Here is a 13,916-nt window from a genome sequence, read left to right as displayed (position 1 = left end):
TAGTTTGGCGGTATAGTGAAATGTCTGCATATAATATGGAAAAAGTTAAAAAGTACTTTAACATTGCCAGAAGTTCTAATATGAGCTATCACATGCTAGTATTTTCTCTTGAGGTACTCTTACACATTTTCACCTATGACTAATTTAATAGAGAAGGAAAACATTTGTACTTTATTTTAAAGAAATCCCATATTGAACAACATATGTGCAATTTCCATTACATTTCTAAATTAACATTTAACTAGAAAACAGGAAGATAACTACATCAACAATAAAACTGCAAGTTTTGGTGTCATTTGGATTTGTAGAATAAAAACTGTATGACATATTACATTCTTAGTGAGAGAGTTATTATTGGAAAAGGGAATCTAATATTACCAGATTGATGAAGCTCATAGTTTTGGCCGTAAGCACCTCCAGGATTGATTGATTGATTTTAAGTTAATTAATTTATAAGCACCTCCAGGATTTAAATTCAATTGTTCAGAACTCTGGACATTGAAAGGTGGCAAAATCACTACTAAATAGAAGATAATATAAATTTACTTGGGGCTTTGAAAAAATATGATATTTAAAATGTTATTCATATTTGAATAAGCATGTGAGATATGTAATTCAAAAGGTTAAGGCATATTATACAAGCCACACTATGAAGCTCTAACTATAGAAGGATATATTACCCAGTTTAACCCTTGCTTTAAGCTCACTCCATTCTGGAAATATATAGCATTAATTCTTTGCCTAATTTAAAAATACCAAACAGCCCTTTCCCCTTGTAATTAGAACTTTCTTTGGAAGAAAAGAGGGTTTCAAATATTGTTTTTATGGAAGTTTCCCTGATGGGATTCAAACTATGCCAAATTGCAGTAAGGAGAAATAGTGAACACTCTTAATAAGGGTTCAAATCCTTCTTAGTTGAGCAGAGTAGACTTACCATAGATAAATGAAAATGCATTCTCAGACAATTCAATGACTATAGTCTTACCAGTCATGTATTGTTCTGGTTCACATTTCCTGTCATCTAGCTTTATTTTCTTACTATTATTTTGAACATGTCAGATAACATATAAACATGCAATTAATGAAAGTGAGCCAAGTGCATGGTGACTTCTGAATAAACACAGCTTGACAATAAAAGATTAAATCTTTTATTTAAAAAAATTGGAGCTAGTCCAACCCTTGATTAAAGTTAATAATTTATTCCCAGGGCTTGGGGATAGAATCTTAAGCTCTACAAGTAATTTCCTTGAGAACAAGAACTTAATTTCAATCTCTAGATCCCTACCAAGTTCCTGGTAGTATGCATAGGACACAAAAGATGTTGAGAAAATCCTATATAATAAAAGGCTAATATGCAAATTGTCCCCAAGGGCAGGAGTTTGACCAACCGGGAGTTGGATGTGCGCTGACCACCAGGGGGTGGAACGGAATGAAGGGAGGCCCTGGCCAGCAGCCAGCAGCCAGCAGATGCTAGGGACCCTACCCATGCACGAATTTTGTGCACTGGGCCTCTAGTATTTTCCTAATTAATTAATAAGACTGGAATCTGTAAATTAGTAAAGAAACTTATCTGTTGTGCAAGTTTTCCAAAAGGTCACTTTAATTTTTTAAAAAGCTTTAAATATAACTATTTAAAGACAAAGTAATCCCCCAACAGTTGAGATAGTTTTCAGTTTTGTTAACCATTAAATAGTTTACCAGGAGATCTAGAATAAAAAAACAATACAGATAATGACTCAATTGTCAAAACTTAATACTAATCTTAAGGACAATTTAGAGATTACTGCAACCATATCTACAACTAAAGTCATTAAATAAAATTAGGGCATATTCAGAACTCTGAATATACCTAAAGTTCATTACACACTCTAATAAAATAGATTTGTACTCTAAACATATAACTATAAAGATAATTTTGATTTGATGCCTCCCTCACTGGGAGCAAATGGGATATGAAATGGAAAGGAGGAGGAAAAAGTCCCATAACCTTTCACTATAATAGAGTAAAATTTGTTATAGGTCTTAGAAAATAAGGTGAATGTATAATAACTGCTTTGCCTTATATTAAACTTTTACCATATGTTTTTTGGGTCCAAATAAATTCATATAATAAGTGAAATTTTATGCATAATTTGACTTTATTTTTCCATTTACCTGTGCTTCTCATTCCTTACTGTATCTTCACTTTTAAAAATATATTACATCATATTTCTAAAAATGAATAAAGAAAATATACAAGCATGTTATCTGTAACTTCTTCATTTCCTAAGGAAGGTAAAAGGTAAATGGTGAACAAACTTAAGGGAGGCCATAAATCATAATGAAGACAGCTGAGATGGATCTAAAGCTAAACATTTAGCAATATATAAATGTATCAAATCAACACACTGCACACCTCAAATTTAGTTTTAATGTCAATTATATCTTTTTTTAATTTTTTCAATTATATCTTAATAAAAACATTTTTAAGTGGAAAAAAAGAATATTTTAAAATTATCTGATGGAATCATAAAGGGTAAATGTTAACATTGATAGTCACAAGTTCTATCAAATACAGGCCTGAATTAGGAGTAAATGACGCAATAAAATATTCTCAATTATGGTATATGATATATGATTTTATTGACTTTTACCTAATTTTCAAAATATCACCATAATAAATTGGCAGCAGCAGACAAAATTAGAGGTTAGAGTCCTTAACAAATATGGGTTTACCGCCAGGGTTTTGCAATGGCCACACATCTAACATGTGAGACCAGATAATTCTTTGTTATGGGCGGGAGGGCTATCCTGTGCATTATAGGATCATTAAAATGTAGCATATTTTTAGCAGTATCACTGGCCTCTATCCATTAAGTGCCAGTACCACATCTTCAACTATGACAACCAAAAAGTCTCAGGGGTTGGGTGGTGGGGGTGCATAATTATCCCTGATTTGATAACCACTGGCTTATAAAGAACTCTGTGACCCCAAAACATTGTCTAGCTAACGTATAGACTTTGATTAGGCAGGAGAAGTATTATTGTATTATGAATTTAAATGATCGTAAGAACATATAAAAATTTCATTCATTACTTGAAATTCCTAATTCCTTTTAACATATCTTTTTATATATTGTAACCATTACGCACATATTAATTTTTATGTTTTAAAAAATTTAACATTTCACAAATATTTCCATGTAGTAACAATGATCTACAGATATTTTCTTTTACTAGCTATATGATATACCATTGTGTTAGTATTACTGTTTGGTTAGTCATCTCCCTACTGTTGGACATACGAGCTTTTTCCAAATTTCCAATATTAGAGGTAGTCTGTGGAACACACCATTGTGTAAACTACTTTTTTTGGGGGTGGGTAAGGGTGAAATGGGTATAAATGTTAAATCCCAAATAGGACTATAGGATTGAAGAGCATAGACAATTTTATAGCTTTTTAATATACTGATTATGATATTTAGAAGTATTAAATCCTGCTCAGTGCAGAAGTGCTTAATTGCTAAAAGGTGTATTAGAAAAGATGTGCTCTTATATTTTAATTTTAGTTTATCTATTTGATAAGACTAGCATTCCATCATTTGTCATAATATAATCCAGACAAGGTTTCTTTTCTTATAAGATTTTTTTTTTTTTTTGCCAAATGTTAATTTTCCCTTATACCCAATCTTTTTTTTATATATCCTTTTTTTTAAAATTTTATTTCTTAAAGTATTACAAAGAGTATTACATATGTCTCCTTTTTTTTTCTCCCTTGACATTCCCCCGGCCTCCCCTACCCGCTTATACCCAATCTTTACACAGATCTTTGCTTATTTAAAAAGATGGAAACCTCTTTGAAAATATAAATTACATAAAACATAAGGAAATAAAGCCAATGCCCTAGCCAGTTTGGCTCAGTGAATAGAGCAGACCCAAGGATCCCGGGTTTGATTCTGGTCAAGGGCACATGTCTGGGTTGTGGCTAGGTCCAATGTGCGGGAGGCAGCCAATCAATGATTCCCTCTCATTACTGATGTTTCTCTCTCTCTCTTCCTCTTCCTTCCTCTCTGAAATCAATATATTTTTCTAAAAAAGGAAATAAAGCCAATATGAAAAAAAAGGGTCACATGAAACACCCAGAAATATAACCATTTCTGTATAAGCTTGGCAAAATCTTCCTAATTTTGATTTAGAAAGCAATAATGTTGAATAAATTTAAAATACAATAGGATCAGACAAATTCATTAATACCTTTATTCTATCTTTCTGGAAAACTAATAAACTTCCTAGATAGAAAAATGGTATTTTCCATATTAATTAAGCAAAATGCAAACTATATCTCAACTAAAACTATAATCAACACTAATAAAAGAGAAAAATGGTAATTGGCGTACGAGCTACCTTTTTCATTGGCTAATCAGGGCTATATGCAAATTAACTGCCAACTGAGATGGCAGTTAACTGCCAACAAGATGGCGGTTAATTTGCATATGTAGGCACAATGCAGGGAGGTGAAAGGGAAAGCAGGAAGAAGCCCCCTGCCACTGACAGTGATCAGAAACCCAGGGGGGAGCTAAGAGCTGGGGGGCAGGGCAAAGGCGGCCCTGGGGCCGCCTTTGTCCTGCCCCCCAGCCATGATCGGAGAATCAGGTGCCTTTGCCGCCCTGGCCAGTGATAGCAGGAAGTAGGGGTGGAGCCAGCGATGGGAGCTGGGCACGGTCGAAGCTGGCAGTCCCAGGAGCTAGGGGTCCCTTGCCTGGGCCTAAAGCGAAGCCCACGATCGTGGGGCCGCTGCAGCTGCAGGTCCTCACTGCCCGGGCCGAACGCCTAGGCCAGAGGCGGCAGGCCTGGGCAAGGGGCCGATCCTGCGATTGGAGGGTGATGGGGGTCAACGCCTGAGGGCTCCCAGTATGTGAGAGGGGGCAGGCTGGGCTGAGGGACACTCCCCCCTTCCCCCCCCCCCCGACACACACCCAGTGCAAGGGGATCAGCGGAGCCGCGAGGCCTCCCGGCACCGGCATCAGTGTGACAGGGGGCAGTGCCCAAAGCCCCTGAACCCCCTGATAGCCCTGCGGCTCTGTGTGCGACAGGGGGCGGGGCCACAACCTCCCTATCCGCCCTGCTCTGTTCGGGACAGGGGAAGGCGCCCCAACCCCCTGATCAGCCCTGCTCTGTGCCTGATAGGGGGGAGCTCCCCAACCCCCTGATCGCTCTGTGGCTCTGTGTGTGACAGGGTGCAGTGCCCCAACCCCCTGATCGGCCCTGCTCTGTGTGTGACAGGGTGTGGTGCCCCAACCCCCTCCCCCCCCGCCCCCCCCAACGGGTCCTGCTCTGTGTGTGACGGGGTAGAGCCATAACCTCCCCTTCGGCCCTGCCCTGAGTGTGAGTGGCGGCGCCCCAACCCCTCTGATGGGCTCTGCTCTGTGAGTGACAGGGGCCAGTGCCCTAACCCCTTGATTGGCCCTGCTCTGTGCGTGACAGGGGGTTGCGCCGCAACCTCCCCATCGACCCTGCCTTGAGTGTGACAGGGGGCGGTGCCCCAACCCCCCAATCGGCCCTACCCTGAGCGTGACTGAGGGTGGCATCGCAACCTCCTGATCCTCCCTGCTCTGTGCATGACATGGGGTGGTGCCCCAACTCCCCAAATGGCCCTGCCCTGAGCCCGACCAGGGGCTGCACCTAGGGATTGGGCCTGCCCTCTGCCACCCGGCAGTAGGTCTAAGCCAGCAGGTCGTTATCTCCCGAGGGGTCCCAGATTGGGAGAGGGCACAGGCCGGGCTGAGGGACCCCCCCCCTCCCTCCCCGAGTGCACAAATTTTTGTGCACCGGGCCTCTAGTAATAATAATAAAATGTTATGATTTTTCCTTTAGCTCACTAAAGAATCCTATGATCTAGATAATGAGAAAGAAAAAATTAGAGGACTTTGTCTGACTACATATCTCTACCTCAACCAGTTGTTTGACTTTAAACGAATCTCTGGTAATTAGGTATAGCATCTCTCCAGGATGTTAAGCCTTTTTTTGAAAAAGCTACTAAATTAAATATGGGATCAAGTGAACTAGAGCAAACTCAAGAAATTTAAAGCATTTTTCTCTCCTCACATTATTAACCATAAATAGAACTAGTTGTCTTGCAAGAACGAGTAGCTCAATCTAGATTTTAAAAGACTGTACATCTTCTAATACGAGGAGTACCTCAATAGCAAATAGCAAAGCCTCTAAGTGGTTAAGACATATATATATATATATATATATATATATATATATATATATATATATATAATTTCATTGCCCTGGCCAAGTGGATCAGTTGGTTGGAGCGTTGTCCCGCACACCAAAAGGTTGCAGGTTTGATCTTCGGTCAGGTTATATACAGGATGCAAGTGATCAATGTTTCCCTCTCACATCAATGTTCCTCTCTCTCTCAAAACCCTTGGGTGAGGATTTTTAAAAATTATTTTTAAAATAATTTTGGAAGGGGGAGGGGAAAGAGAGAGAGAAATATCCATTTGTTGTTGCACTTATTTATGCATTCATTGTTTGATTGTTTTATGAGCCCTGTCCAGGATGAAACCCACAACCTTGGATATTGGGATGATGCTCTAATCAACTGTGCGACGCAGCCAAGGAAAAAAGTTTTTTTTAATGGGATGTTGAGCTAGGGCGAGGAAATGGGATAATTCTTCCTTATTGCTTTGGTAAAAAAAGTGTCTGGAAAGGCCTTGCAGAGAAGCTCCCTAAAGGAGCCAAGTGTTTATATGAATCCATTTTAAATCCTCTCTCACACATATAATTTCTACCTTTAGTAATGGCATTTATGACAACTGAATGTTTATATAGAATATACCCTCTTTGTGCCAAAACCGGTTTGGCTCAGTGGATAGAGCGTCGGCCTGCGGACTGAAAGGTCCCAGGTTCGATTCCGGTCAAGGGCATGTACTTGGGTTGCGGGCACATCCCTAGTAGGAGATGTGCAGGAGGCGGCTGATCGATGTTTCTCTCTCATCGATGTTTCTAACTCTCTATCTCTCTCCCTTCCTCTCTGTAAAAAATCAATAAAATATATTAAAAAAAAAAAAGAATATACCCTCTTTGTTATTGGAGCCATTACTGTAAATAGGAAAGTTTATGATAATAAGCTGTTTTGACTCTAAATATTATTTTAGTTTTGGCAGTGATATCCTCTTATGAAGACCAATATTAATACTTTATTCATCTGTCAATAGTGAAGGAAGCTCTTGAGGCAAAGAATCAGTCAAAATGGTTATTACCATCACCAAGTTCAGGCATTTCATTATTAAGAAAGTCCCTCAGGTCCTTACCATGAACCCACTTCCAATAAATGTCGTTACTTGCTTTGTAATCCACAGTATAGATCAGGCAGGGCAAGTACATGGACACACACAAGAAATGACAGACTGACAATGAAGAGACAGAACAAAAGCAAAAATACAAACAAACAAAAACCTTCATAATACATAGCATAAAGGCCTTTTGGTATATGTTTAGTTATTGATATTAACAGATTTTTAGGGTATTAGTACAATTATGGGTATTCATAATGATACTTGAATAATCAAGAAAGGGTTAAATTGTGTTCAACACAGTACAAGGAGGTAGGAAATTTTCCATTGAATGATGAATTTCAGTTATGTAGAAAATTCAGTTATGTGGAATAGTGTATTTCAAATGATACCAGACAAATAAACTGGTATTCAATATTAACATAAACATTCAATAAAGTTAATTCCTGCAACTAATATTTATCACACTCAGTATTAGCTTTTGCAAAAAAAAAAAAAAAGAAAGAAAGAAAGAAAAAGAAATGATACTGAAATGCCAACTTTTAACTGTATATTTCCTTTAGAACGCTACGTGGCCATTTAAGTGGTTGGGATAAGCTGTTCATGAAAACCTTTTAGGCAGCCTATACGTTGGTAATCTCAATAAGATTATCCCTACTAAGTACAATTCCAAGAACTTCTATTTCTTGAAGAACAGAAATCATATTTTAAAACTGATATGCAAATACCAGGAGTCATGGACAAGCTAAAAATTTAGAGACATGAAATCTAATCAATTAAAACCTACATGTCCCCAAGGACTAGAGTGCTAAGTATTTGTAATTTATAGTTTTTTTTCACTCTTCTACTTGTTCCTGTGAAGGTAGGCAATATGCTTATCAACACTAATAAAAGAGAAAAATGGTAATTGGTGTACGAGCTACCCTTTTCATTGGCTAATCAGGGCTATATGCAAATTAACTGCCAACTGAGATGGCAGTTAACTGCCAACAAGATGGCGGTTAATTTGCATATGTAGGCACAATGCAGGGAGGCCAAAGGGAAAGCAGGAAGAAGCCCCCTGCCACTGACAGTGATCGGAAACCCAGGGGGGAGCTAAGAGCTGGGGGGCAGGGCAAAGGCGGCCCTGGGGCCGCCTTTGTCCTGCCCCCCAGCCATGATCGGAGAATCAGGTGCCTTTGCCGCCCTGGCCAGTGATAGCAGGAAGTAGGGGTGGAGCCAGCGATGGGAGCTGGGCACGGTCGAAGCTGGCAGTCCCAGGAGCTAGGGGTCCCTTGCCTGGGCCTAAAGCGAAGCCCACGATTGTGGGGCCGCTGCAGCTGCGGGTCCCCGCTGCCCGGGCCGAACGCCTAGGCCAGAGGCGGCAGGCCTGGGCAAGGGGCCGATCCTGCGATTGGAGGGTGATGGGGGTCAACGCCTGAGGGCTCCCAGTATGTGAGAGGGGGCAGGCTGGGCTGAGGGACACTCCCCCCCCACACACACACACCCAGTGCACGAATTTCGTGCACCAGGCCCCTAGTATCTCATAATACCACATGGAAGTGAGGTAGATGGCTTCATAGAAAAACTCTAGGATGTGTGCAGAAGTCTTTTTCTCTTACAATACATGATATAAATAAGTACATAAATCAATTATGCTTAAAAACAAAACCCTGATTTATAATATGGGAACAAATTAAGATATATTATGTTTTACTAAAGCATAAAAACCAATTAGCAAATTAACTTAACAAAATTCTGTTTGGAGTCATAAAGTATAGAAAATAATAAACACTAAAATAAACAGCTTCTGCAAAAAACCTGTAACACCCTGATTAAAATATTATTTCTTCTTATTACAGAACATCAGTCCTTTATGAGCATATAACATCAAATATATTTTTGAAAACTTTGGCTGAGGAGAAAATAGTCTAATATAAATGTTGTTTGTGAAATATATCACAGAAGTAAATTTTAAAGCACCATTTGGTGTTCCAAATCAAGAGAATGTCCATATACCAAAAAGTGTATGTGTGTATATATGAAAATAAAAGATTCTAATAAGGGTATAAATAATTTTTAATGAAATACTTTTATAATATATATTTTTGCATTCTCAGATTATACATTGAACATAATATTTTCTTGTTAATTGATGACTATCATTATGAACATTATTCTGTTAGATTATAGCGATATTCTCAGGGGTATCACATGAGGGACTTCAGATATGCTTAAAGCTGTTTCACTTCTATATTAAAATAATCTTGGAAGGTTGTAATTTTATGATACTTCAGTCTCCTCCCTTCAGAATGCTACCAATATGTCTTTTCTAAACAGCATATAAAATGACTACTATAAATCTGTTGATATAAAGCTTGCTATATCACTAACTTTATTTTATACATAATTCTAGATTAACAGGTTCTGAGCAAAGACCTAAAAAGGGCTTCATGACATTCCTAAGGGATAAAACAAAGCGATTTTTTAAAATGATGATTGATTTTTAAATTTGTGAAATTACCGAACTATGAATGCCAGTTAAATAGGTAGTACTGATTAAATAAATGAGTGTTTTACCAAGTATTGAGTGAATAAATATAATGCCCCTATACTCTATTCTCAAGAACAATACGAAATAAGGATTAATTTAGAATTTAGAATATATAGTGAAAGTTAAAAGAAGACCTTTAGCTGGCAAAGATTCTTAAGACATTTTTAGGCATGTATCCAAAACATCTGGGGCAAGATTAAACAATTTACATCTGTTATTTATGTCACAGCTAATTAAAATTTTATGTTACTAAGCAATAAACTTTCATAGAAAGCACATAATTATTAAGAATATTTCCAAGGTAAGCATTACCCAAAAAACAACCAGTCAGACAACGACCAACCAGTATATTGGGAAATATCTAAAATTATACCTGATATAAACCAGGCAAACAAAATTAATTTACTTGCTCCGGCACAATTTTTATCTATTAAAAATAAAAAGCAGACCACACAGGAGGAATAAAAGAAACAATGTTTCTATTGTTCATTGCAAATTTTTATGTCATCCAGGAGAACAAGATAAAAAAGGCTTTAGAAAAAAGGAATAAATTTTTATGCTGACAATAATAGATAGAACTTTTGGATCAACACCTACCGATTTTTTTCTACTGTTTTCCAGATCTTTGAGTTCATTCTCGATTTTTGTGATTAAGTCCCTGAGTTCATCAAGATTAGTGCAAATAAGCTAAAATAAAACACAAAAACACAGCTTGATAACACATAATATAAAACACCCAAAATGTGGTAACAGAAGTTGTTTCAACACACACTGAATTCACAATTATTTGTAATAGCTAAAACCAAAGAAAGCTCTGCAGTTTATACTTTAAAATATATTTTTATGATGTATGAACTTCAGGCTTAGTATAAAAATAGCTGAAATTTCAACATCGGTGGTTTCACCCCTCTTCCCTATCCCTCAGTTTGCTTTAAAATACACGTAGCTTTAACATTCTTAACTTTCAGCCCAGAATGACAAAGATCTGGAAACTCACCCTAGATTTCACTGGTTACTGAATCACCTTTTAAGAAATACTTCACCAGGCAGTCTCCTAGTAGGTGAATAAATGCACCCCTGGAGAACTGTCATACCTTTGCTTTGGTTTGCTAACTACACAATTAAACAAGCGGTATTATTGGTGTTGGGATTGCTAATTAAGGACTTCAACTACACGTGATATATTCAAAGATAAAAATGAAATTAAGTACACATTCTTAATATGATCTTAGTAGTTCTTTAGTAAGACCATCTCCACACATTTCCTTTCATAATTGTGTGGCTCATTTTATTTCACTTGGTAATATTAAAAAAATGGCCAAAATAATTGGTTTTTAATTATTAATAATCAAACTAGTTTGACTTAATTACTAAAGTTTTAAACTGTAAAGTGTCAGCAACAAAATATTAGTAACTACATTTTAGTTCTTGTAAAATTATACTGAGTTTTTCCAATTCGTTTAATATACTTAACATTTTTCCTAAAATAATTTAAGCTCATATTTTAAAACAAAACTACAACCACCTACAGAGGAAAAGTTTTAGATTAATCAAAGTCTCGCTGTAATGTTTATACTGTGTGATAATTTTAAAAATATACTATACTTATAAAGCTATTAATTCACTGATTTTTCAGCCCTTGTTTATTCATTAATTTATGTGTAAGAATATTGTTTTCCTAAAAGGCATACTTTCTTTTAAAAGAAACAAATAAACAAAAATGACAAAAGGAAAAGTGTTACAATAAGATTATTCCTAGTGACTAATGAATAACTAAAATGGGAGACTAGGAGCCCCTTAAACTTCCTTTATTATTAGACTGAATTATATGAAATTGCTGAAATGCCTTTGATCTACAAAAATGGCAATATGGCTCAACCTAATAGACTAAGGAAAATTTATCAAAGATATAAATTATAATTAGTATTAAAATACCATTATTAGAAATAGCTATATAATTTCAAACTCACAGAACTGACAAAGCAGGTAAGATTATACAATTAAGTAACTCAAAACAATTCCAGAGTAGAAAACAGTACATAATATATTAGCAAAACAGTACAACTAATATTTATTACAAACTACACATTCCCATTTGCCAGTCTAGAGTTATGGAAGAAATGTTGATAGTCAAGCAATGGAGTGGTTAACCATGTAAGTGCCTCAAGAACAAAATTGTCTTCAATTTCTATTAAAGCCTAAGAACAATGTTGGCCCTACACCAGATTTTTAGTGAGAATTCAGTGGAAACTAAACTTCCCACTATATAATCTGCTATTATGACTCTCATGTAAAATTTGGCCCACAGCTTACAGATGGTTGGTTACACCCCTTTTCACTGAACTTGGTATACTAGTTCATATCATAGCAAAGATTTCTAATTTGCACAGATAGCAAAGCTCAGAAGAATTTTCACTTGCATCTTAGCTGTCTTATTTTACAAAAAAAAATAATAGCATATTTTGCATATAGTTTTTAGAAACTTATAATTACAATGAAAACATATATTCCTACAACTAAACATTCCCTAAAAAAAGTAAAGATCTTTTAATTAACAATTAGCCATGAGGTCAACAAATATTTATATTCAATTTAAAGGAATAAATAACAGTTCTGAAGTCAAACCATGAATGATTTCCACAGTCTACGAGCTATATAAAATAACACTTTCAAGTGGCTTACCCAGTTATTTAGTTGTACTAAATTAGTGCTCCTCAAACTTTAATGTGCATAAGAATCACCCGGGAATCTTATTAAAATGTGGTTTTTGATGAGGTCTGAGGTGGGACCTAGGATTCTGCATTTCTAACAAGTTCCCAGGTATGGTCTTCAGATCACACTTTTGAACAGGAAGATATTTAATGATTATGAATTACAAAACTGCATAGCCACTGAAACCTATGGTACTAAGGACTAATGACTATGGACATTCATAAAGATAAATTTCCAAACAGGGGATGGAATACTGAATTAAATGCACAATGAGAAGACAACTGTTTCTTAAAATAACTGACATGACTTTTAAACATAAATTTTGTTGAATTTGAGAGTCAAAAGTTTTAGTAATATTTACTTTTATATTATCTTAAAATGACTTAATATCTCCATAACAATTTATACCCTTTATCTATAATAATAAAAGCGTAATATGCTAACTAGAGTGGACGTCCTTCTGGATGACCTTCTGGATGAAGCAGCAGTGGCAGGGGGCAGAGGCAGAGGCAGCCACCATGGCGGCGGGGGCCGAGGCAGAGGTGGTTGCTGCAGCGTGCACCGGGCCTCTAGTATATTAATACATACCTCTCTCTACATAAATTTGTATTACATACGTAACATACCGAAAATAGGGTAAAATTAAACTATTACAAATTCTTGTATAGGAATATAATTCTAATTTTGTTACTAATATTGAAAAAAAAATAATTTGATTTATGCAACTGTTATAGTTCTTCTGATTTATAAAGTAAGGCATATCTGTGGCCTTTATTTAAACTCAACTCAACTTCAAATGATGCTTTTAAAAATACAACCAATCCAATAACTAAAATTCGCCTTAATGAGGAAAACAGATGCATTTCTTGAATGAAGCAAAACACCTTATTAAAACCTCTTTCTCATTACCTTGAATTTGAAAAACATATCTGAGGCTCAGGGCCTCGGAGGGGCTGGGGAAAAGCTCCACAGCAGCTCAGATTACAGTTGGACTGCATTGCCAAGATTCATGACAGTTTTCAGTCACACTGCAGGGGTTACAAGAAGAGTTTTATCCCCCAAGAAGAACCTCTTTAAGGCAGTCCCAATCTCCCCTCAAGTTAACCTTTCACTTGATGCAATCCATGACACAACCACAAGCTAAACGGACCAAAAATATGTAATTTGGTCCAAACCTTGGCCTAGGCTAAAAAGGTGTATACATGCTAGTTAAAACTAATAGTTACTAACCTAAGATAACACACTGGTAGGGAAAACCACAGAACCTGGGATTCATCCTTCTTCTATTATACCATGTTCTTTAAAGGGTCTTTCTAAACAGAACAAAACAAAACAAAACAAAACAAAACAAAACAAAACAAAACAAAATCTAACAACTGGAAATG

The 13,916-nt window shown here is 36.6% G+C and overlaps 1 protein-coding gene across 1 annotated transcript in view; it reads right to left on the bottom strand.

Moving 5' to 3' along the window:
* KIAA2026 (KIAA2026 ortholog) overlaps nt 1–13,916 on the bottom strand; it is a 108,855-nt gene that overhangs the window by 22,255 nt on the left and 72,684 nt on the right. Inside the window, exon 7 of the mRNA XM_059658715.1 lies at nt 10,417–10,506. Coding sequence (XP_059514698.1) covers nt 10,417–10,506 — 90 coding nt within the window. The remainder of the gene's footprint in view (nt 1–10,416; nt 10,507–13,916) is intronic.

This window comes from Myotis daubentonii, chromosome 11 (assembly GCF_963259705.1).
Source record: "Myotis daubentonii chromosome 11, mMyoDau2.1, whole genome shotgun sequence".
In the NCBI taxonomy this organism is placed as follows: Eukaryota; Metazoa; Chordata; class Mammalia; order Chiroptera; family Vespertilionidae; genus Myotis; species Myotis daubentonii.
The sequence above is the reverse complement of the archived record's forward strand: the minus strand, read 5'-3'. Positions and strand labels throughout refer to the sequence as shown.